This window comes from Eretmochelys imbricata, chromosome 5 (assembly GCF_965152235.1).
Source record: "Eretmochelys imbricata isolate rEreImb1 chromosome 5, rEreImb1.hap1, whole genome shotgun sequence".
NCBI classification, from domain to species: Eukaryota; Metazoa; Chordata; order Testudines; family Cheloniidae; genus Eretmochelys; species Eretmochelys imbricata.
This window is the reverse complement of record NC_135576.1, coordinates 58,007,810-58,033,229: the sequence shown is the minus strand read 5'-3', so window position 1 is coordinate 58,033,229 and position 25,420 is coordinate 58,007,810. Positions and strand designations below refer to the sequence as shown.

Genomic DNA, 25,420 nt, shown 5'->3' with positions numbered 1-25,420 from the left:
GCTAGAACTCTTAAGAAAATGAAAATTATTTTGTAATGGAAAGTATAAGGCAACCTGAACATAGTTACCCCATACATACCACACACAGATCTATTATGGAAAGTGAAAAGCTAAATTGTGATTTATAAAATCTACCTTTCTGCAGCCTGATTCCAAAGGAGGCACAGAGATTTATGTGGAACAATCCGACTGTCTGCAGAATAAATCCGGTAGATAACTTCATTGTTGTCTTTCAGTGGATATGAACTCTGACCCTTCAAACTCATTGAAAAAATCTAAGACAACATAAGCAAGGTAAATATGTATTCAAAATTAAAAGTCAGTGGTCAGTGCATAAATAAAATTACACCACATGTACACGCACAGACACAAACTATGATACACTATAAACATTGAACATTGTTTGATCAAAGATTAATAACTGAAACTTACATTCAAATCCCATAAAAAGAAGCTGCTGCATTTTCATACCTTGTTTTTTAGAGCAGTTCTTTTTTCACCAGTTAAAAACCATTGTTGGCTGCTGTATTCTGTAAACTGTACAAATTTACAGTTCTCATCTCTAGGAGGGGAGGAGGCAATGGAGACCTCTAACAAGCGCTCAGGAAATCTGATTGAATCCCCATCTTTTCCATCAAATTTGTGTCCATTGATTTGCTGAGGGTACCAGTGGTGGGCCATTATTGCAATGTATGGGCAGCTGTCAAGGATGGTTTTGCCTCTGTTTGAAAAAAAAGAAAAAGATCCGATAAGTGGAACAGTCATTTACCCTTTCATTGCAGGGAGTGCAGTGACTCCTGTAGTTAGGATATACTTTATAATGAAAGTTTAAAAATTTTATTCTTTTTAAATAAGAGCTCTATTGCCTCTGTGATTCATAGCAGGACTTCGATGTTTGACAGAAGGGAAGCCATGGGGCCAGTGAGGTGCTTTTTGATGTCCTCAGGAAAATCAAATTCAGAAAGGAATGGATGTTGTTGGAATTGTTGGAAGTCATCATTTCCCTTCTGTATTTTGTGCAATGCAGCTTGCTGTTGAAACCCGTCCACATTCCACTTGTATTCCACATTCAGCTGAACCTACGGATGGGTCACAGACAAAATCGATGCTCCTGCTTTCACCCTTTAGCCTAGAACATGGTTCACTGGGCTGGGAACAATAAGCCCATGAGCTCTAAACTTACTTATTCTACTAACTAGTATTAATAAGTCTGTGCCCTTCACAACCCTTTCATCAACAGGTCTCAAAGCGCTTTACAAGGGAGGTCAGTATCACTAGTCCCATTTTACAGATGGCAAAATTGATCTGTATATGGTAACATACTATTTTTTCCACAGGACTGTCCCTTTTTCAGTGCACAGCATGGATGAGCCTGGTCCTACAAGGTACTGGAGCTGAGGGGGCACGGTATCTTGTAGAATTAGGCCCCAAGTCTCCTGACTCCTAGTCTCATGCCTTCCATATATAACAGTGTCCTGTACAATATATTCTATTCTGCTGTAATAGTCCAAAATACCATATCCTACTATGGTGTCACTGCAGTGCTTTGTGGGAATACTGTAGAATGGTGTACATCTCTGTATATGGGTAATACATCAAGGCTAGTCCTCATCTCATTTACTCTGAATGTGCACTCCTGTCTAATATATGTAATTAAAGCCTGCTAGGACTATGGCAGTCTATTGTCAGATATTTCTACCACATTCTGTAAATTAAAAAGTATTTACTTTTCACCAGGTGATCCACATTTTACTCCAGTCGCGAGGGAAAAGGCAAATTTCTCAGTAACTTCAGCAAGCAGACTGTAGCCCTGTGTATCCTTGCGCTTTGGGCTAGCAAGAGCACAGAGTATCTCATAGAAAAGATTTCGGCTTTTATCAGTGAGCATCTGTTTTTCACCTTCAACCATTACCTAACGCAGGGGAAAGAAAGAAAGAAAATGGTATCACTTACAGCAGTATAAAAACAATCATTTCTTGATTTTCAAGAACTAGTATTTATGACAATACAAAAACTATGTCAGGAAGATAAATTAAATTAAATATTTAAATTACTTAACTACATTTATATACTGAGAAATGTCATCAAAAGGGAAAGTTAACTGATCAAATCTTGGGCCCCAGTCCTGATAAACTCTTAGGGATCAGACTGTATGGAGCTCATTAGAAGACTGGAGCTGTAGATTGTCTGAGAATTATTTCTCAAGCCCAGCATAACCGAAATTTAGATACAGAAGGATCACCTTAGAAACACACTTGAAATAGAAATTCATTGTTTTTTAACAAATTATACAATTGTGTCTCATGTATTGTTTTGTTTTCAGTAACTTTCATTTGTTTTTGCAGTACAGTATTTTATTGCTTTGATCTACTCAGTTTTACATGTAATTCAATTAATTGTAATAAAGGCAGATTTTCTACTTGCCAGTATGAATTAAAAAGCAAATGCTGCTAATTAGGTTCTCTCACTGTGAGCCCACTTTCAGTACAATTTTCAATTTTCTCTCATTTTAGTTCTGAAGTTTTCATTTTTCCCATTTTTTGCCACCAAGATATAGGACATAGTCTATTGTCAAATGTATATAATAAAAACATGCTCAGTAAGAGGAGTTAGATTAGTAAGGAATTGTGTGGAATTTACAGTTCCTTCAAAAATTCTGAACTAAGCAAAACCTCATTTCAATAGCTCTAATGCCACCATTATAAGCAATTGAGTGTTGTCTTTAGTCAGTATTATTGTACTATTTTGAGTCTTGGAGCTAGATTCTCTGGTACATTCTGGCCCCCATGCACTACTCTGGAGGTACAGAGGGGCCAGAAAGCAGCCGAACCAGGCCAGCTAAGAAAATTCACCTTTTGAGGGAAACACTTAGTTTAGTGCCAAAATATTCAGCTCCTATGTCAACCTACAACTCCAAGACCTAGTGTAAAGTAGAGGGGAATGCAGAGGGTATGACAGAGGCAGGGTGTTCTCTGGCAGTCCCCAGCTGGTGTACTGTCCCTGGGGAACCACAATGGTGGTTAGAGTAGCTCATAGGCCAGCACAGATCTATCCTGAGAATCAAGAAGCCATAATAAGCTCTGTGATGCCACTGCACCAAGGGAGAACATCCGATGAAGTGAGCTGTAGCTCACGAAAGCTTATCCTCAAATAAATTGGTTAGTCTCTAAGGTGCCACAAGTACTCCTTTTCTTTTTGCGGATACAGACTAACACGGCTGCTCCTCTGAAACCTGAGCGTTTATATGTAATTTAATTCTTAGGCTGCATTTTAGCCTTTGTGCTTGGTTTCTAATTCTTGGTAGCCATCATTATTAGTCTAATTGCAGACAGGCAGACTCTTTCTTGACCCCTAGAATCCTTTACCAAGGATTCCACTCGTTCTGTTTTTAGAACTGCAGCACTGTGTGTCTCAAAGGATCGCTACTGCTGATTATCATTTTGAGATGTTCACAACCCATAAGAGTTATTACATCCTCATGGAAGTTGTTAGTCATTTTGGAAGGGGCACATGAATATTTACCTTATCTATTATGTGCATCACAGCAGTGAGCTGTTCTTCTGTAGTTTCTGTGGAAATTTTGACATTTAAGCTCTGGAGGACCCTGTTCAAAATGATATCATCAAGTGGCTGGTACAGTTGGTCAGCCAGCCCCCAGACTGATTGGGCATCTGAATCTGAGACAATTGTGATGTTGGCAATACCATATGCATCATCTACTCTGGCACCCCCTATGGGGTTAGAAAGCACAACCTGGAAACGCTTAGGAAATGGATGTAAGGATCCTATCTCTGGAGTCAGTGTTACATCCACTACAGCATTTCTCTGTCCAGGTTCAAAAGTCAGTACGCCCTCAGATCTGGCAAAATCCTGTCCTGAAATAGCTGGTGATATGAAGGTACGACCAACAGCTTCAGGTCTTTTCAGCTCCTGGAAACCAAACAAGAGAATTCTAGGCAACATCATCATAATGCAGTGTGTTTAAAACTAGGTGCACTTAAATGGGTAAAATCCATTTTTTCTTTAAAATGTAAATATAACAAGTTAAAATTAAATTCATATTTGGTGATAATCTGGAATATCCTCCCCCCATACATTCTGTATTGAACCAAAATGGTGTAAAGTAAGAGACTTTGTGATGGGGTCTGTGATAAATTGGGAGGAGGGAAAAATAAGTAAAACAGTCTCAGTTCTCACAGACCTTTTTATTAATCAAGCAAGTGAAAACTTGAATGCTGTTAATACATCAATGACCTGGGACAAAGGGCTTCAGGAGTTATAGCTATTAGGAAAGACTAAGTAATGTAACATTTATGGTCAATGAGAAGAGCAGGATTAATTCTACAGCTTCTGCCACCAGCAGTTCCTGGTGACTTTGACAGGTGCTAACCATAGTCAGTGGCTGCAGAATGAGGCCACTCAATTAAGGGGAAAGGTTTGTATTGTAAATAGGTACACACCAAAAAGCTTGAGGTACAATTAAGGTAAATGAAATTCTGAGAGCATACTAAAGAAGGATGATTCTAGACAACTGCCAGAGGGGATATCAGACTCCAATCCAAAAGGGCACAAACTTAAGTTATGGGCTAGTCACAAAGGGAATCTAGGAGACATTTTGAAGAAGGTAATTATGGTGTCAAATAGATTTTTCTCAAGCAGAAACAGACACATTAACATATTCAATAAATGTTAGGCAAATCCTGGACCAGCTTGTGTATCATACACCAGGGCACTAGTGCAGCTTTTAGATCTATGCACTTCCCATTCCTCAGATCTACCGTTCTTGTCCAGGGTTCCTCCACTAGCTCCCCCAACCCTCCATACCCAGTGTACACTGCCGGGCAGGAAACAGAACTCTATGGTGCTCACATTGTACAAGGTCCTCAATCCTGTCTTCTCTCTTTCTACTATAGAAATGCACTATTTCCACTAGGATCATAGCATACTCTCTGGCCACGACGAAGGGAGCAGGATTTTTTTTTATTTTAATTTATTTTTGCAAGTATCTCAACAATGCCTAGCATGAGGCAGCCCTGGTCCTGACTGGAGCCTCTGGGAGTTTCTATAATAAAAATAACAATTCTCTATGGTGTTTATCCCTGCAGTATGTGAGCCCCTCATCAACAATGTATTTATCTTCACAATGCCCCAGAAAGAAGGGAAGAATTATCCACATTTTACAGAGGGGAAATTGATGCACAGACAACAGGAAGCTGTGTCAGAACCAGAATCACCTGAGTCCCAGTCCAATGGTTTACCTGCAAGACCATTCTTCTTTGACTTTTATCAGGGAAATATTACAGAATACAAATGCAAGTCAGATACATGCCCAGGTTTAGGAGATCTATACATGGACTCATTTCCTTTTGAAATATTACAGTTTTACCTATCATAGGGTATACAGAATTTTTATTATTTTTCAATTTGCTTTTTTGCCACATACCAGACCCTTCATTTCTAGATCTGATACATAATAAGCCTTGCTTAAGTGGAAACTAGCTTTCTGGGCTACTATTCAAATTCATAACACAATACAGCTTTGGGATTATCTATTAATAGATCATCACACAAAAGATTCCCTCAGACAACCTCAAAATGGCTCCTCCTATGCAAAAGAAAGGATTTTTAATGTCAACTATTAGATCCCATCTGAGTTCTGCTAGTGCTGACTGACTAAATACTTTTACTGGGTAACTAGAACATTTTCATTTCACTAAACAGCTTATTGTAAATCAATGTGGTTGCTTATGTGTGTAGACTTGCTCTGGAATCAAGACATCATCTTTGCCAATTACTGACAGAAGTGACTGTTTATTTGCCCCTTCCAACTGGGTTCCCAGAATCAGCAGGAAACAGGGAAATGAGTGGTGATAAAAATTAATTGTGTCAAGCAAAAGAAATGTAAAGAAATTGTGGGAATGAGACAAACATCTATTTCCAGTGAACTCCTCCTCCTCCCTGCCTCCCCCTAGACTTCCTCTCTCAAAGTTTTTTCCTCACACTTTGGTACTCTGTCATGAATGCTCAATACCCCAGACTGTACAGCAGTGGTGTTACCATACATGCCAAAACAGGCAAGCTACATGTATTAGCCTAAGCATACTGTATGTGGTGAGAAGTCATGCTGCCATTCCTTCTCCATTTACCAGCTTCATGATAGAGGATCCATGTTCTTTTTCCTAGCAAGAATCCGAAAACCTGCTACGTACACTTTAACTAAAGTACACTGAGCAGCTACTGTACAACAAATCCACGGCAACACAGGGATACACAATAGCTATAGTTAAACCTGACACACATGCAGCATGAAATAAAACTTAAAGCCGTTTATTAAACGAAAGGAAAGTTCACCAGCCAATGCATAATAATACTTCAATATGAGAACACTTCTTCACAATAACGCCTTTAGGCCCAACACTCGGCCCAAGAAGTCAGGCCAAGTGCTAAGCAGATGCAACAGGAAAAAACTAGGGGAAATCCTCCCCCCAGCCCAGGGTCTGGCTGTGGAGCCACAGCTGTTGACAGAGGAGCAGGAACTGTACCTAGATAACTGTACAGTGCTGTGCATAGCACCTGTCACTTGAGCTAAAGGAGACTCTCCATTAGCTGTCAGCAGTAAAAGGGTTCTTATTATTTTTGAGACAACAGTCCAGCAATTAGTATAAGGCCATATGATCAACACACCAACAAATGAACAGGACTGATATCATCTATTGGAGAAATAGACGAGCATTATGTTTTTTCAGTTCATAAAAGAATTGCTGCCCCAATTTTTTTTAAAAAAAGATACTTTCTAAGGTCAATGTCTCAAGAATATTGCCTGGACTTCAGTAACTGTAAGCAACTGAGATATGGATTAGACTTCAATGAAAATGCCCTTTCTTTTCTTTTAAGTTTTCTATGGACATAATTGAGGAAATCACAAGTTTGGTAGGATACAAATGATTATACCTGCTGCGGCAGAATCCACATTTTAAAGGGAGGAGGCTAAAGCCTAGGAAAAGCTTTAACAGGGAGTGGAAGTGGTGATGACTGATTTAATACTTCAGGATGACCACAGTTCTTGAGGTTATTGAAAGTACCCTGCAGAAAATTACTTTTGGTAAACTGATCAAAGTGAAATGATTTTAGTAATGGGAAACAATATATGCAATACAAAACATTACTTATGTAAGTAATGACCGCTGCTATAAACATGTATAACTTAAGCATTTCCTAGATAAAGTAAACCAGGGCTAATCTTACTTGCTTATGCTTTAGAGAATAAATGAGGATATTATACACAGTCTTACCTGCATATTATAACTAACTGAGATGGTTAACGCTGTACTGGAGTCTCTAACCACCTGCAAACTGATTAAAGTCGTCTTTTTATTAGCCACAGCCAGACGAGATCCCACAGCAAAATATAGCAGGCCACGAGGAGAATCATTTTCTGGAACAGTTATGTAGGCAAATCTGGCACTGCTGTTTAATGTTGCTCCTGAGCTTACTTCATACAACTCAACCAAAAAATAAGTTTCAAATTCAGGTACCTGTAAACAAGTGAGAATTGCAGATCATTATAATGTCCACTGATTCCAACAGGAGTATGCAGTAAAGAATGCATTCCATCCTTTTTGAAAAAGTTGTCCTGTTATTATACTGTCTCCCTGCTGAATTACTCATTGGTTTCAAAGATATTAAAAGGCGGATACAGTACTATCCCAAAAGGGATAAAGTTTCAGCAAACACCAACGTGGAACAAGTAGTAGAAGAGTCTTATGGTCTTTCACATATAATCTCACACAATAGCCTAACAACATAAAGTATACATATGATGTGCCTCTAGGATGCTGTGAGACATAAGTCAAATTTTCAAATTTATGGAATGACACAAGGTGTAGATTTGTGCAGAATTTGTCTCTTTAATTCCCTTTTACACCTGCAAAAAATGTGCACAAACATGTGCACAATGAATTCCAAGTAGAAAATTTGCATGCCTGGGTAAGTACAGGTTTTTGCCCCTGCAATTAATTGTGACTATCTTTTGAAGGTGGAACTCAGGTCTCAAGTGTTGAAAAAACCAACATGTGTCTGTAGTGTTTGTATTACTGTGAATGAACCTCAAAAAGTTCACAAGTTTGGCTAAGCATTTTCACAATTCTTACGTCTGCAAAACTAGGCTGAAAATATCATGAGACAGGCTCTTTCATGAGACTTTTAGTACTTCCTAGTTCTAGTCAGTCTGGAAATACAGTCTGATGTATTTCAATGGTCATACACCAGATAATTTGATCATGCAATTCCCAAATGTTATTTTTCAACATTTTACTGAATACAGTATAGCAAGTAATTGATTTTCTAAACAAAGTAAGAAATAGGTTAGGCTAAATTTTCAATAAGGCCTCCACCTGGTCTCTGATTTTTACCCAAAATCAAACGTGAGTACAAATGATGTAACGAAGACATCTAACTTCCTGATTTTGCATCCACAAATCAGTTTGTTGATATCTAAATATCATTTGCATCTGCTATTTTAGGCAGGCATGAAGCTGCAGACATAAAGATAGAAGCTATTTTTGAAAATGTAGCCCTGGACAAGCAAAAACAAAGCAGCTTATTAACTGGAAAAGAAGCTGTTTTTTTGTTTAGTTTTTTAATGTATCGTGAGCACCAAAAACACTATAACTTATCTTCTCTCTATAAATCTGGCCTTATTTTTAAATTCTGGCATTTTTGTAAATACTAGCTTATTTCTCAGACAAAACAAGCACATATCCAATTGTTAGCCGGTAGAGCCAATACAGTTGAGGTTGAACTAGACAAAGTAGCTGCCAGGGTTGCAGCCTTCAAAATTCCCAGAAGATCTTGAAAGTGACAGTGTACCTGTATCATGTTTGTGTTAATTTATAATGTAACAAATATGCAGAAACAGTATGGAAAAATCCTTTAGAATTTTTTTCCATATTAAAGGACAGGGCATATAATTGGGGTATTGTAATCGGGGCAGGTGATGGTTCTCTAAACTACATGATCTTGTTATTGCTATATAGGACTTATTGTTCTCATTAACTAATCAGATCAATCTTTGAGACCAGGCAGGTTTAAGATTCCAATTTATTGAAATACTGCCTTAGTTACCACAGTCATGCAATGTATTAGGTCCTAATTCAGCAACACAATTTACTTTAAGCACTCGACTGGTCCTATAATGTTCATTAAAGAAAATGTTTCAGTCTCATTGGCTTCAATAAGACATACATTTGCTTATAGTTAAGAATGTGCTTACATGTTCTGCCGAATCAGATGGGATTACTTAGGTCACATGGTTAAAGTGAATCACATATTAAGCGCTTTGGTGAAACAAATATTTAATGTGTAAAAGGTAAGAATCCATTTGTACTGAATACTTATTTCACTGAAGTGACTGCAACCTACTTTACCTTATAATTCCTGTATGGCTTCAATAACTGCAGCATTCTCTAGGGCCAAACCCTCAGCCCCTTCCTCAGTTTTTAATTAGACATTCTGGAGGCAAAGCAGCAATTAAAGAAAATGGGAATTTGTGTGAGGACTGAGAAGAAACTGAGTAACGACCTGCAGATATGGCCCCTGGATTTTAAGTTCTCTCAATCAGGGCCCATTGGTTTTTTTATATTTGTAAGTAAGTCATGATGCTGTATAAATATTAATAAACTACTCACATTATCAGGTTTTATTCCAACGGAGATGTTGCATATTGTTTGACCTGCCATGCAGGTGGTAACCCCTAACACAGCCAACAGCTCATTTGCCAGGTTTACTCCATCCTTCTGAAGGACAACAGATGTTTTATTAAAGGTCACCCGCCAAAAGATCTTCACATCTTCAAAAGCCCTATGAGCAAAGCAAACCAAAGCAGTTTAAATGCATTGAAGATGGCAGCTATTGCTTCAGGGAAGCTAAACCACATAGACATATTCATTTTTTATTAATAATAAAAATTTACCACTGGAAAACAAAATGCTTTCAGAAGAAAAAAATATTTTTCTTTTTGTTGTATGTTATTTCCTCTGAAATTAGCTATATTAATAAAAGTCATAAGAGCAATGTCATCCAGTTATTGGGAAGCAAGCTAGATCTAGGTCTCAGCAAGTCACTTAAGTCAGCAAGTTACTTACGTATGTGCTTAACTGAGGTCATGGGACTACCCATGTGGTTCAAGTTAAGCACATGTTTAAGTACTTTGCTGAACAGGAATCCTAGATTGTAAGCATTTTGAAACAGGGACTGACTTTCCTATGTGTTTGAAAATCACTAACATATTTGATAGTGTGTGTAATATGTAAAGAGTATACATACAGTGTGTGGCAATACATAAATATATATTGGCACACATGTATCTTATTAAATACACATATTACTACTCAAACCGACTGTACAATAGCCAAGAAGATCATACGTTTCGGAGACATTTTTAGCCAACTAAGCAATTAATCTTAAGCGTGAGTACATAGCAAGGAAATTAATTTCTCATCTCAGTTATGATGTGTATTAGTTAAGTAGATATTTAATTCTTATTTCTGTTTAATACCAGTACACTGACTAACAATCACATTTTAAATTTATGAAGCAAGTTTGCCAAATGACAATAAACGATTTGAGCAGCTGAAAGTCAAAGATTTATTACAAAATTCCATGATAACCTCTTCTGCTAACAGCAGCATCCTTGATTTCAATACAGCACATTACAGCATGTGGGGACAGCACTTTTATCAGCCGTTGCCTGCACCTGTTTGGTTGCCTTGTGACTATCAGCTGCACCTCCCTGCTTTCAGAATCTTCATCAAGCACAAGGCCACTTTGTACCTCTGCACTGAATCCCAAAATGCCATTTTGAAGATCATTCCCTGTATGAGAAACAGTACATCAAACTGATTAGGAAGCAAATAAAGTTGAGAATAAGTTGTACATATTTAATGCAGAAAGAATTGCTTAAATTGAAAAACGTGCACAAGGCATGATATAAAGTACACAAAGAGCCAAATTTTCAAAGGGAACAAAGGATGTAACCACAAAAAACATAAAAAAACTCGTATGTTCCTACATTTATCTAGTAACCCAAGTGAAATCTTTACATTTTAATTTTGCAGATTGTCTTTTAACTGTGAAAATAGCTGGGGAAGAAAGAGCCTGTTCTTTTAATAAAGTCAGCTGGTAAGAGACTTCCAATCTGGTTCAGACACAGCATGTGTGTCACCTTTCTTCCCCTCAGCATTGTTTCTTGACCTTATTACCTGTGCTCATTTAATTTAGACCATAAGCTTAGCACATCACACATACCTATGGCACAATATAATTAATTTCTTAAAAATAATCTACATGCATGCAATTATGTGACTAACTTGCACGTGCATGCAAATTGCTCTTTACCTGTACAACCGTAGTAACTATGAATGTAAAAGAAGCATGTAATTGCACAAACATTTGACATTCTGTTCCTGGATACATTATTCTGGTAGCTGTGTACATTCTTCCAAGGACACAATTTGGTCCTTAGTCCCTAAGAACCATTTTGTAATATTAAAAGTATTTTGCTAGATTTGAATTTCTAAAGAACTTGTTATCACTGCTGTTATCCAGTCACACCACTTACATTATATGCTCTATAAAAACGACTTGGAATCAGAGTGCTTTCAACTCAGTGAACAATTCCGTAAGATTCATATTTCAAAAGATCTCTGTGCAAACTATATGGGAAAATGTTATGGTAGCTATTTACAAATTAAAGTAAACCAGAGTTCTGGTAGTAACCTCTGGCATTAGGATGCAATCACTGAGAGAGAAAAGCTCTTAGCTAATTATCAGATTTAATCTACAATAATCATTATGGCCCATATGCTACCCTACACTTCCAGAAGGAGCTAAAGAAGGCGTGGATTTCCAGCACCACAGATTCCTCCTTTGTTTAAATCTTGCAGAAACTACTTCAGAGCTTAGGGAGGCAACGGGTCAATGGGATGAAATCAAGGTCAGAGGAACAGACACTGTCTGCACTAATGCTTCCTCTCAAAGGGGACACAGCGTGTGCCAAGTAAAATACCCCAAGAATGGGGGTTGGGCAGCATCCAATAGGTGAGCCAGTGAGAGTTTGGGTCATGAAAAATGCACATTGCCAAAGGAAGGAAGGTGGGATTTGACAGGCAGTACAGAGACATAAAGCCTCCACACATCTGCAAACTCTAGAGGTTTAGGAGCAAAATACCCTGCATATCCCATGGAAAGAAATCCCAGTCTTAATGGAATTTGCCAGAGGAACTCAGGGTTAGACAGCTTTATATGTTAAATTATATTGCATTTATGCACTGAATCTTTGAAAACAATAACATTACCTGTGATAATTATTGTTGCAAAAGCTGAAAATCCATATTCATCCTTTCCCTCCACAATCTGAGCTCCACCTTGAGGGTCTGAGAGGAAAACATAGAAGAATTCTTGCCCTTCAGGCTCATCATCATCAAGAATTCTGATAGACACTTTGCTTTCTTTCTCTCTATCCAGCAGTGTCACAGAAATAATCTGTTCCTCAAAGTCCATCCCTTCAGTTGCCCATGTCAGGTTAGAATTTCCATACACATTCTCAAAAGGAAATTCATTGATCCCACTCTGTGCACTCACTCCACCAAAGGTTTTAACAGTTACTTTGACATCACCAGCAAAGCCCTGGGTTCTTCTGATATTAAGTATCACTGTGTTGGGTGTACTGTTGTTTGTGTCTTCCTCAGTATAAATAAATCCTGGCCCAACACTGATGATTCCGTGAACAATATCATTGGCTAATACCGTAACTGCTGCAACACTAAGATCTGGATTCAAACGTGGATTCCTATTAGGATTAAATTTTTCAATGGCCAAAACTTCAACTGAAGTTAACTTTACAAAAAATACTTCATCCATCTCAGAAATTGTGTCATCGACGATGGATATTTCAACTACAGCCTCTGCCTGAAAATGTCCAAACACAAGCTCTCCATTTTGAACAGGTTCAAAGTCTTCTAAAGGTTTGGCACTTCCTGCAATAGTCTGATAGGTCAATTTAGTGAGGTTGCTTTGGAACCCAAACAATCTTTGGACATGCAATCTGATCATCTGCACATCTTCTTCAACTGAAACATGTCTTGAGTTAGGAGAAAACTGGAAGACACCCATTGGCTCAATTTCAGCTACTGTGAATCCTGACCTGAAATATAAAACATAAAAGTTAAATTAAGAAACACAAGTCACCCATTACAAATGATGGGGTCTGATACTCTGTTGTCTTGCATTCTATGTTGTCATTTATGGACGCAAGAAGTTGAATGTAAAATGTTACCATACCAAAAAAAGTTCCCCGCTCAGAATAGTTTGGTGTGTAGAGGGTGAAGGGAGGAGTTGTGACAATGTGACAGAGGGGGTAAAAAGGTTCCCTTCACAGGGAGTGCCATGTTTGTCTTTCTTCCACAGGACAGAAGCGACTTTGTCTGTACAAAGTGCAAGCTGGTCTCCATATTGGAAGAGAAGATTGAAGGTCTGGAGCAACAGATAACGACCCTGCGTTGCATACGAGAAACTGAGGATTTTCTGGACAAAACTCAGGATAGGCTTCTAGGGGCACAAAGCTCTAAAGATATAGAGCAGGTTGCACAGAGGAGCTAAGAGGCCAGTGAAGAAGCTTGGCAACATGTGACCTCCAGAAGAGGTAAGCGGAATGTCCGGGTTCCAGTAACACAGACACAGGTAACTAACCGCTTTCATGTTCTTTCCACAGGTACCGTTGCGGAGAGAGGACCAGATGATATGTCTGGGGCGAGAAAGCAGAAGGAGACTCCGCTGGTTGGAAGGCATGAGATGCAATGTCCTGAGGTTGGGGGTTCCACGACCACCACTCCCAAGAGGAGAAGGCGGGTGGTGGTGGTCGGGGACTCTCTCCTCCAGGGGACTGAGTCATCTATCTGCCGCCCTGACCGGGAAAACCGAGAAGTCTGCTGCTTGCCAGGGGCTAAGATTCGCAATGTGACGGAGAGATTGCCGAGACTCATCAAGCCCTCGGATCGCTACCCCTTCCTGCTTCTCCACGTGGGCACCAATGATACTGCCAAGAATGACCTTGAGCGGATCACTGCGGACTACGTGGCTCTGGGAAGAAGGATAAAGGAGTTGGAGGCGCAAGTGGTGTTCTCGTCCATCCTCCCCGTAGAAGGAAAAGGCCTGGATAGGGACCGTCGTATCGTGGAAGTCAACAAATGGCTACGCAGGTGGTGTCGGAGAGAAGGCTTTGGATTCTTTGACCATGGGATGGTGTTCCATGAAGGAGGAGTGCTGGGCAGAGACGGGCTCCATCTTACGAAGAGAGGGAAGAGCATCTTTGCCAGCAGGCTGGCTAACCTAGTGAGGAGGGCTTTAAACTAGGTTCACCGGGGAAAGGAGACCAAAGCCCTGAGGTAGGTGGGAAAGCGGGATACCGGGAGGAAGCTCAGGCAGGAATGTCTGTGAGGGGAGGGCGCCTGCCTCATACTGAGAATGAGGGGCGATCAACAGGTTATCTCAAGTGCTTATATACAAATGCGCAAAGCCTTGGAAACAAGCAGGGAGAACTGGAGGTCCTGGTGATGTCAAGGAACTATGACGTGATTGGAATAACAGAGACTTGGTGGGATAACTCACATAACTGGAGTACTGTCATGGATGGTTATAAACTGTTCAGGAAGGACAGGGAGGGCAGAAAAGGTGGGGGAGTAGCACTGTATGTAAGGGAGCAGTATGACTGCTCAGAGCTCCGGTACGAAACTGTAGAAAAACCTGAGTGTCTCTGGATTAAGTTTAGAAGTGTGTGCAACAAGAGTGATGTAGTGGTGGGAGTCTGCTATAGACCACCGGACCAGGGGGATGAGGTAGATGAGGCTTTCTTCCGGCAGCTCACGGAAGCTACTAGATCGCATGCCCTGATTCTCATGGGTGACTTTAATTTTCCTGATATCTGCTGGGAGAGCAATACAGCGGTGCATAGACAATCCAGGAAGTTTTTGGAAAGCGTAGGGGACAATTTCCTGGCGCAAGTGCTAGAGGAGCCAACTGGGGGGGCGCTTTTCTTGACCTGCTGCTCACAAACCAGGAAGAATTAGTGGGGGAAGCAAAAGTGGATGGGAATCTGGGAGGCAGTGACCATGAGTTGGTTGAGTTCAGGATCCTGACGCAGGGAAGAAAGGTAAGCAGCAGGATATGGACCCTGGACTTCAGGAAAGCAGACTTCGACTCCCTCAGGGAACGGATGGCCAGGATCCCCTGGGGGACTAACTTGAAGGGGAAAGGAGTCCAGGAGAGCTGGCTGTATTTCAAGGAATCCCTGTTGAGGTTACAGGGACAAAGCATCCCGATGAGTCGAAAGAACAGTAAATATGGCAGGCGACCAGCTTGGCTTAATGGTGAAATCCTAGCGGATCTTAAACATAAAAAAGAAGCTTACAAGAAGTGGAAGGTTGGACATATGACCAGGGAAGAGTATAAAAATATTGCTCGCGCATGTAGGAATGATATCAGGAGGGCCAAATCGCACCTGGAGCTGCAGCTAGCAAGAGATGTCAAGAGTAACAAGAAGGGTTTCTTCAGGTATGTTGGCAACAAGAAGAAAGCCAAGGAAAGTGTGGGCCCCTTACTGAATGAGGGAGGCAACCTAGTGACAGAGGATGTGGAAAAAGCTAATGTTCTCAATGCTTTTTTTGCCTCTGTCTTCACTAACAAGGTCAGCTCCCAGACTGCTGCGCTGGGCATCACAAAATGGGGAAGAGATGGCCAGCCCTCTGTGGAGATAGAGGTGGTTAGGGACTATTTAGAAAAGCTGGACGTGCACAAGTCCATGGGGCCGGACGAGTTGCATCCGAGAGTGCTGAAGGAATTGGCGGCTGTGATTGCAGAGCCATTGGCCATTATCTTTGAAAACTCGTGGCGAACCGGGGAAGTCCCGGATGACTGGAAAAAGGCTAATGTAGTGCCAATCTTTAAAAAAGGGAAGGAGGAGGATCCTGGGAACTACAGGCCAGTCAGCCTCACCTCAGTCCCTGGAAAAATCATGGAGCAGATCCTCAAAGAATCAATCCTGATGCACTTGCATGAGAGGAAAGTGATCAGGAACAGCCAGCATGGATTCACCAAGGGAAGGTCATGCCTGACTAATCTAATCGCCTTTTATGATGAGATTACTGGTTCTGTGGATGAAGGGAAAGCAGTGGATGTATTGTTTCTTGACTTTAGCAAAGCTTTTGACACGGTCTCCCACAGTATTCTTGTCAGCAAGTTAAGGAAGTATGGGCTGGATGAATGCACTATAAGGTGGGTAGAAAGCTGGCTAGATTGTCGGGCTCAACGGGTAGTGATCAATGGCTCCATGTCTAGTTGGCAGCCGGTATCAAGTGGAGTGCCCCAAGGGTCGGTCCTGGGGCCGGTTTTGTTCAATATCTTCATAAATGATCTGGAGGATGGTGTGGATTGCACTCTCAGCAAATTTGCGGATGATACTAAACTGGGAGGAGTGGTAGATACGCTGGAGGGGAGGGATAGGATACAGAAGGACCTAGACATATTGGAGGATTGGGCCAAAAGAAATCTGATGAGGTTCAATAAGGATAAGTGCAGGGTCCTGCACTTAGGATGGAAGAATCCAATGCACCGCTACAGACTAGGGACCGAATGGCTAGGCAGCAGTTCTGCGGAAAAGGACCTAGGGGTGACAGTGGACGAGAAGCTGGATATGAGTCAGCAGTGTGCCCTTGTTGCCAAGAAGGCCAATGGCATTTTGGGATGTATAAGTAGGGGCATAGCGAGCAGATCGAGGGACGTGATCGTTCCCCTCTATTCGACATTGGTGAGGCCTCATCTGGAGTACCGTGTCCAGTTTTGGGCCCCACACTACAAGAAGGATGTGGATAAATTGGAGAGAGTCCAGCGAAGGGCAACAAAAATGATTAGGGGTCTAGAACACATGACTTATGAGGAGAGGCTGAGGGAGCTGGGATTGTTTAGCCTGCAGAAGAGAAGAATGAGGGGGGATTTGATAGCTGCTTTCAACTACCTGAAAGGGGGTTCCAAAGAGGATGACTCTAGACTGTTCTCAATGGTAGCAGATGACAGAACGAGGAGTAATGGTCTCAAGTTGGGGGAGGTTTAGATTGGATATTAGGAAAAACTTTTTCACTAAGAGGGTGGTGAAACACTGGAATGCGTTACCTAGGGAGGTGGTAGATTCTCCTTCCTTATAGGTTTTTAAGGTCAGGCTTGACAAAGCCCTGGCTGGGATGATTTAACTGGGAATTGGTCCTGCTTCGAGCAGGGGGTTGGACTAGATGACCTTCAGGGGTCCCTTCCAACCCTGATATTCTATGATTCTATGATTCTATGTTCTTGCACGGGTCAGGGCCAGAGAACTTTCAAGCCTTTCAGCCTGGGCTGCAGACTGAGGCAAGAAGAAACAATAATCATTATGGCCTGTATGCTATCTTTCACTTCCAAGAGCAGAGAAGGTGCAAAAGAAGGTGGGGTGCATGGAAATGGGGAGATCTGGCATCACAGATTTCTCCCTTACTTTAAACCTTGCAGAAACTATTCCACAGATGCGAGAGAGTCAGTGGGGCAATGGGAGGAAAGTCAGGGTCAGGAAAACAGACATTCTCTGCATTAATATCTCCTCTCAATACCACAGGGGTGTGGGGTGTGATGAGCTAGGAGTTGGGGCAGGAGAAAGAAGGAAAGAAAATGAATAAAGATGATCTGGTTTAGAGCGGTATTATTGTGGCATCTTTATAGTTTCTTAGTGAGATGTTGCAGAGGCAGCCTTGTACTAATTTAATTAATAAGTAGGAAGAACAATACAAACAACTTACTGGATAAATATAGGAACACCTTGAGACGAGCTCAGTTATGTACTCAAATACCTTATAATTATTACTAATTAAAATAGTTATTTTAATTAACACTTTTTGTCTTTCTTTATTCATTCTCCAATTACTTTATTTTCTTTTTTCTTGACTCTATTCATTGATAGCTAATGATGGTGCTGTAGGGAGGGATGGAGAGGTCAAGAATAGCACCAGATGTGGAGCAAGGTATTGGCCCCACTCTGTAGAGTCCAGCTGACCAGTCTGAGAGAGGCAGATGAGTATGACTACATGGCTGCACCCCTCCCCCAGCATTTAAGGCCTCTCCCCAGGCCTGAGTACCATGTTCCCAGGTGTCTGGGCTGCACCTACCCACCCTCTGAGTTACTGTGACTTGAATGCATCAGAACTGACTTTCCTGGTATATTGGGGATGTAGACATATCTCCACGCAGAGGAGAAAGGAAGAATTTTCTCTCACTGTCTGGCATGGGGTAGGGCAGTTGTCAGTGGGCCTGCTCATGGGGTAAACCTGAGCATGGGAGTCAGGAAGGCTTCTGGTATTGTTTGTTATTTCTTGGACAGGGACAGGTATCTCAAATCTAGAATAGATTGCTGTCCACGTCTTCTTACCCTCATTCCTCAAACGAGAAGAGGTGCTGGTCAGTGATTCCAGCAGCTGGCTGGATCCCATGGGTGATGTAAGGAGGTCAAGCAGAGGGTGCTCATGCACTCATAAGCACTCATGCAGTCATGTCCTCCCACACTGGATCACTGTTTTCCCAGGGGGTACTGTTCATCTCAGTGTTATGTCAATTAAATAAAAGTTGCAGCCTGATGCTTAGACCTAGCCTTTGTGTGTGTGTTTTGTCTTTATTCACTGCATATCCAGGACAAAGAGTAGGCGTTGCCTACCTTTCCCTCCTCTGGACCAATCTCCTTTTCAGGTCTTATAGGCCTGAGCCTGAAAGAAATTATTGCTTGTAATTTTTTTTTAAGAGAATCAAGCAGTACTTTACACCCTCGCTGAGAGTCTTGCAATAACTTCCACTCACTTTGAATGTCAAAATGGGGTGTCTTGCAGCATCTTTTAAACTAGTGGTTCCTGTGGGACAGAGTCCTACAAATCAATGCACTGAAACTCACAAGCAGCCATTGATTCTGCAGCCTCAAACTTAGTAGTGCTAATGGAGTCTAGTTTAATTCAGCAATTTTAATTCTTTTCAAAACTGGTTCTTTTTTGGAGATACCAGAATTTTATTTAAGGTAAGTGACTTTAGAGTAGGTGCAATTTGCTTCATTTTTTTTCTCCTTTTACCTGCCAGAAAGGTTGTAGCAATGCAACCTTCCCATACACTGCACCGAAAAATATTAATCAAGTCTCATCTAACATCTCTTTTGTGATGGGATGACTCACTCTCTATACATATTCAGTTTTTGACCTTTTGCAAAAATTGACCAGATGCCAGTTAAAACACTGCCAATGGTTAGACAGACCCACCAATACTAGTATGGTGTTTTTTGCTCATGTTTCAGTGCTTCACAGTATGGAGAAAGACATCCTTTGCACAGAGGGAAAGCTCTGTGGTGATAATTGGTGCCCCTAGGATATTAGGATGTATTTAATGCATTTCTCTATATTGTGGCCTTTGCAGAGGAAAATTATAGATTCCACTTCTCCTCCAGTTTCTCAGAAAATCTTGGATCCTCTATGCCTGTAACTGCCTCCACAAACATATATACAGATATCCCAGTTGTAGGCAAATTGTCCATTCCCCTATTATACCCTACACACTACTGCCAAGGAATTGAACTGGCTTTGCAAGAGGTTCCAGATCTGATCAGAGCAGCCCTACCAATTGGTTCCATTTGGTCTGGAGCCATGGGTTCACCAACAAAGTTACCAAATCTTTATGTTGCTGATTTTTCCTTTTTCTAACTCAATTAGATTTTGCACGGTTTAAATGTTTGTAATCAGATCAGAATTTTTACTGCATATATCCATTTGTTGGGGTCCATGCAATTAACCAAGGGTCTAAGTAATACCCTTACCTCAGGTAAGCTCCACCAGACACATTGCTGTACACTGATGTTAGATGGATAGCAAATGCCTCCCGTCTACTTAAGCTTGGAATAACATGAAATGAAATTACTTTGTTTTGTTCGCCATAAGAAAATGTAATATTACCTGGAGAAAGACAGAGAAGCAACAATTCACAAATTGTTAAACAGGAATCCTCTTTTTACTTTTGACCGTAGAGAAATGTGAGTTATCATCAGACTCCTGCTCTGTCTAGGGAAGTGGAAATCTGCATGACAAGTACAGCACCTTTTCTCTATAAAGCAGTTCTTCAGAAGTATAACAAGATGCATATTGCACTAAGGAGTACATTATCTATGAAATGCAAGGTTTTCCTTATTCCAAAAAGAAACCTTACTACTCACAAATAAAAATCATATAATATACTTTCATTCAAACAATGATTTCTTATTAAAAAGGGAGCATGAAATGTGCAAAAATATTAGAGCAACAACTAAAGTGGAGTTAGTCAGACATGGAAATTCTGTAGCTCTGAGTATACTGTAACAAGAAAGTGCTCACCAAATCCAGGTGTAATGTTGCCTGGATGAACAAACTCTGGAATTAAACCAAGTGGGTATCCAGAAGTCCAGCTAACTGTTACAGAGCCATACACTCCTTTTCTGGTTATCACAGCTTCGCCTGTCCCTTCTATAATGTTCGTAAGTTGTAAAATGAGATACTCAAAGCCAACCTACAGAAACATATAATACATCTTTGTTAGAACGATATGGGAATATCTAGTACTGCATGTATATACTGTATATATATTATATATATTACAGTAGCCATATACCTACTACACATGCATTTACCAAAGATTCTAAATTCCGGATTTCTGAGACTCGCTCATATTTTTGGAAATAGGTAATCAGTGTGACTTAGATTTCTGTGTTAAAAGATACCAGGGTATAGCACATGGTATCTATTCTTCATAAGGGAAAAAAAAGCTTCTTAACTCTCTTGGAGAGGAGCTATTATGATGCATGTATGCATACATACACAGACAGAAAATAAATGATCAACTGTGCATCTGATGAAAAGAAAGTCAATGCCAAATGACATTGCTCAGCAGATAAATACTTGTTCCAGCTATTTGCTTTGTTCTTCAGCTGAAGTTGTGACTAAAAGGGTTATTCTCACAGTCTAGAAGTGATAATATAAGTGGCATCCATGGGGTAGTAAACAATGCTAAAGGAAAGAACCATGTGAATAAAGTTAAATTATGAATTGAAGGAAGCAAGAGAGAAAAAGGGGGTTCAAGATAAGAGATCTAAAAGCATTTAATATTAGCGTCAATTGAATTTAAGAGGTAAGACAGTGACATGCTATTGTCTGTTTCCAGTATATTAAATAAGGGTAATTGAAGTAGACAGTACTTTATTATGGACCGATTCTGCCATTGTTTACTCCCACGTAATCTCACTAAAGTAAGTGAAAGCAGAATTTGGCTCAATACAACGGTGTCAAGCTTTATATTTGCAGTGTTAAAGAATGGAAGGAAATCTACCTCTCTTGGTATAAGCTGCTTTTAGACTCACTACTTAACCTAAAGAGAGAATATTATCTGGACTCAACATTTTTCTTAAATTTCTTAATGCTTCAGATTTATGAAGACACAGGCATAAACTAACTGCAAACACATCTATTATGGTTCACCAGCTGTTTTCTACTTTCATATAGATTTATAGATTCATAGATACTAAGGTCAGAAGGGACCATTATGATCATCTAGTCCGACCTCCTGCACAACGCAGGCCACAGAATCTCACCCACCCACTCCTGCGAAAAAGCTCTCACCTATGTCTGAGCTACTGAAGTCCTCAAATCGTGGTTTAAAGACTTCAAGGAGCAGAGAATCCTCCAGCAAGTGACCCATGCCCCATGCTACAGAGGAAGGCGAGAAACCTCCACGGCCTCTTCCAATCTGCCCTGGAGGAAAATTCCTTCCCTACCCCAATATGGCGATCAGCTAAACCCTGAGCATATGCGCAAGATTCATCAGCCAGATACCCAGGAAAGAATTTTCTGTAGTAACTCAGATCCCACCCCATCTAACATTCCATCACAGGCCATTGGGCCTATTTACCATGAATATTTAAAGATCAATTAATTACCAAAATCATGTTATCCCATCATACCATCTCCTCCACAAAGATAGATAAAACACATTTTTAAAAAGTGTGTCAAAAGTTAATACATTTAGAAACTATGTCTCTTGAATTTCTGAGGTACAAAATGTTTATCAGATCCTTGATGTGTACTGTACATGTAACAACTGGAGACGACTGTCAACCATTAAGCTGACTTTAATCATAAAAACAAATGTTAGCATCACCTAAATACAGTACCCAGGCCTCTAGTAACAGAAGTATCAGGAACTGCCCTCTAGTGGTAAGCTTGTTTCACTGCAGTCAGTCAAGTTACCTGAGAATTCGCAGCTTCCTCCGGAATGGACAGAGTAGCTGATTTTGCTCTTCCTAATATTATTTTAGGCATATAATTGGCACTTCCATTGATCAGGCTTGCATTGGTCAGTTCCAGAGTGAAATTCAAGCCCAGTAAGAGAAACACCTTTAAAGATACAATTTAAATTTTAAAAACTGGCAATTTTATTCAACTGAAACCAACAATATCAGCTGAGTTAAGGAGTTAAGTAACAGAAATGGTTTGCAGCTCCTTTCATGGTACCATGAACTGAGAAGCATTAAAGTGGCAAGCAGTTTAACAAAGATCTTCCTCAAAATCATTACACAAAAGTTAATACTGTGAAGGAAGGCCAACAGCAGTTTTGCACAATGTAAGCTCTTTGGGGCAAGGATTGTCACTTATTATAGGTTCACAGTATCTAGCACAATGAGCTCAGTAACAGAATGGAAAATGTAGATAATAAAGTAGGGTGAGGCTAGTGTATCTGCAGCTATGCACTTCAACCCACAGATGGGAGCATACAGCAGCTGTGGGGTACTTGCAGGTCTTGATGATTCAGTCTTCCAGAACCAAGCAGCTTTCTCCAGTAAATAGCCCATTCCCAAAAGCACACTTGGGAGAGGATTTGGGCCTACACAACAGAATCTAAAACAGAAAACATGACTGATACACAGAAAGGGATATAGGCAGAAGCTCAGGGATACACATCGCCTTGGTTTTATATTCCATTCTTATACTGAAAATCACATTTTCTTTTAACACAACTGTACATAAATAATACAAAATCCAGAGTATCAAAATTGTTTCTCTCTCTTTCTCTCCAACAGACACTATTTATCACCATTTAATGTCTTATTCAATGACATTTGTACATATGATGTAGACATAAATTTAGGTAGCAAAACGCTAGAGAGGTCTATCCAACTTAAGGACACTACAGACCTGGCTACTTATTGGCACTCTCTTCACACCAAAGCTGGCACCATCTTTCACCAGCAGACATCCCACTGTATTCTCAGGAGTGATTACTGGTTCTTCATGATGAGATGAGATTCGGTACTCAACACTCACATCTCCAAATGTCCCAGAATATCGAGTTATATTCATCTGAATGTGCCGGCTCAAGTCTCTCTCTATCAATACTGACTGCCTATCAGAGTACAAGGCAAACACTCCATGGGGGTCATCGTTTGCTAACACAGTGAATCTCAAAACTCTCTTGTCCTGATCCAAATCTGCTCCTCCTTCCACTGAAACCAGCTCTACCACATAATTCTCATCTACTTCTGGAACATCATCTGGTAACAGATGAATAATGATCTCCGCTGCACTCTGATTTTCAGCAATGGAGACAGAACCCCCTGTTGCAAGGAAGTCATCTGTAGTATCAGAATCACTACTCAGCTTCCAATGAACCTGAAATAAGTGAAAAAACATTGTTTACTAACTTGGAACTCTCATACACTCAGGTACACAGAGCATAAGATACAACATTTAGCAAGAAAATAGAAATTATTTTATGGAAATATAAAAAAGAAACAGGCATAGTAACCTAAAACAGGACCACAATCTGCCTTCCCTCCTCCCACAACTTACCCTCAGTGACCTGAATGTGGTGGTAGTTGTTTCTGAATATCTTTGTAGGTTCACTTTACAGAATTTTTAGGCCTAATTCCACAGTTTGTTTTTACTGGTCAACACTCCCCTGCTGTTCCCTCTCTCAAGAGTCCCCCAGAAATTTTTCTCTTAAGAATGACAAAGTACTTAAAAGTACAAAATATAGTTCCTTGAGCACTGCAGGCATACAACATACCAAGTGTACTCCAGGTACATACGAAGTGGGCCAAATGTTCTTTACTGTAGGGTGCACAATTTTTTTTTTAAATCTTTCCCCTCTGTATAGAACTCCAGCCAAATGAGAACAACAGGAAAATCCTTACCTCTCCATCAACATCAGATACCTTTTAAAAAATAATTTCCACAGATGGTATCCATTATATAAGATACCGGATACTTTTTAAAAAGAATACCAAAATATGATTGCACCAGAAAGGGAGTCCATGATATTATGCTACGAACAGCTTGCTGAATTCTGAAGAACTTCAGGAGGTAATCCCCAACTGATTTAATAACCAGTGTTGATCACTGTTCAAAGCACAAGGGCCCAATTCCCATCTGTTGTACGGCACGCAGCTGTCTGAGAAGATTGGGTCTATGCTGCTCCCTTTCTAAGAAGGTATCACTTTATTAAAAAATGCATTCTACACCATTCTCCTACCATAAGAATAGGAGAAGAGAGAGAGAGAGAGAGGAGAGTGTCAAAAAATAAGCTTGGGTTGTCACATTTTGTCCGATCAATATAGAAATTGGACATGACTTTCCAAACATGAAATATTAGGGCCAAATCCCTTGTTCAATTATGCCAACTCCAAAAGAAGATACAAGAACACTGTAAGCAATCAAAAGACTTTCTTAAGACAGGTCTGAATTGTGCCTGCTCTCCTATATGCATTCTAATGGACGAAGACTGCAGATTATATTGTTTTTAAGTAACCCCAAAATGAGAGTAAGAATACCATTATGTTCCCCAGAGTGCCTTGGACTCGTTTGATGAAAAGTGTAATATTCTCTGGCCCTTCCAAGACTGATGGCTCCTCGTAGTGCTTACTAGATAATGATTCAGGAGCAAACTGCACAATTCCATTGGGATCACCAAACTTCTGTATCTAGAAAGCAGCAAATAAAATATGGGTCAAGAATACATAATGAACTATCTTATTTATAGACCACTGGGGAACTCGATGCTGGATTCAACAACTCACAAATCCATTAACCCTCCACCATCCTGATTTTCCCCCAACAAGTCTGAGAGTACAGTAGCAGCTGAAATGGATATTGTATGAAAAGAAAAATAAATAGCAGATAGGAGCACCATGAGACCAGAGTAAAATGGTCTGGTGTCAAGACCAAACACGCAAAACAAACAGGCAGCTCCACTAAATCTACATAAGACCAGTTGTTCAATGGAAAAATGCTATGAGTGT

General features: G+C 40.3%; 1 protein-coding gene across 1 annotated transcript in view; it reads right to left on the bottom strand.

The window, feature by feature from the left end:
• The window catches only part of ADGRV1 (adhesion G protein-coupled receptor V1), a 420,452-nt gene that overhangs the window by 224,894 nt on the left and 170,138 nt on the right, over nucleotides 1–25,420 (bottom strand). The window contains exons 70-82 of the mRNA XM_077818015.1: nucleotides 24,953–25,102; nucleotides 23,319–23,792; nucleotides 22,374–22,520; nucleotides 20,469–20,640; nucleotides 19,919–20,054; nucleotides 12,354–13,201; nucleotides 10,754–10,871; nucleotides 9,687–9,858; nucleotides 7,293–7,535; nucleotides 3,523–3,930; nucleotides 1,728–1,912; nucleotides 472–721; nucleotides 136–275 (exon numbers count right to left, since the gene is read on the bottom strand). Of these exons, the coding sequence (XP_077674141.1) occupies nucleotides 136–275; nucleotides 472–721; nucleotides 1,728–1,912; nucleotides 3,523–3,930; nucleotides 7,293–7,535; nucleotides 9,687–9,858; nucleotides 10,754–10,871; nucleotides 12,354–13,201; nucleotides 19,919–20,054; nucleotides 20,469–20,640; nucleotides 22,374–22,520; nucleotides 23,319–23,792; nucleotides 24,953–25,102 (3,443 nt within the window). The remainder of the gene's footprint in view (nucleotides 1–135; nucleotides 276–471; nucleotides 722–1,727; nucleotides 1,913–3,522; nucleotides 3,931–7,292; nucleotides 7,536–9,686; nucleotides 9,859–10,753; nucleotides 10,872–12,353; nucleotides 13,202–19,918; nucleotides 20,055–20,468; nucleotides 20,641–22,373; nucleotides 22,521–23,318; nucleotides 23,793–24,952; nucleotides 25,103–25,420) is intronic.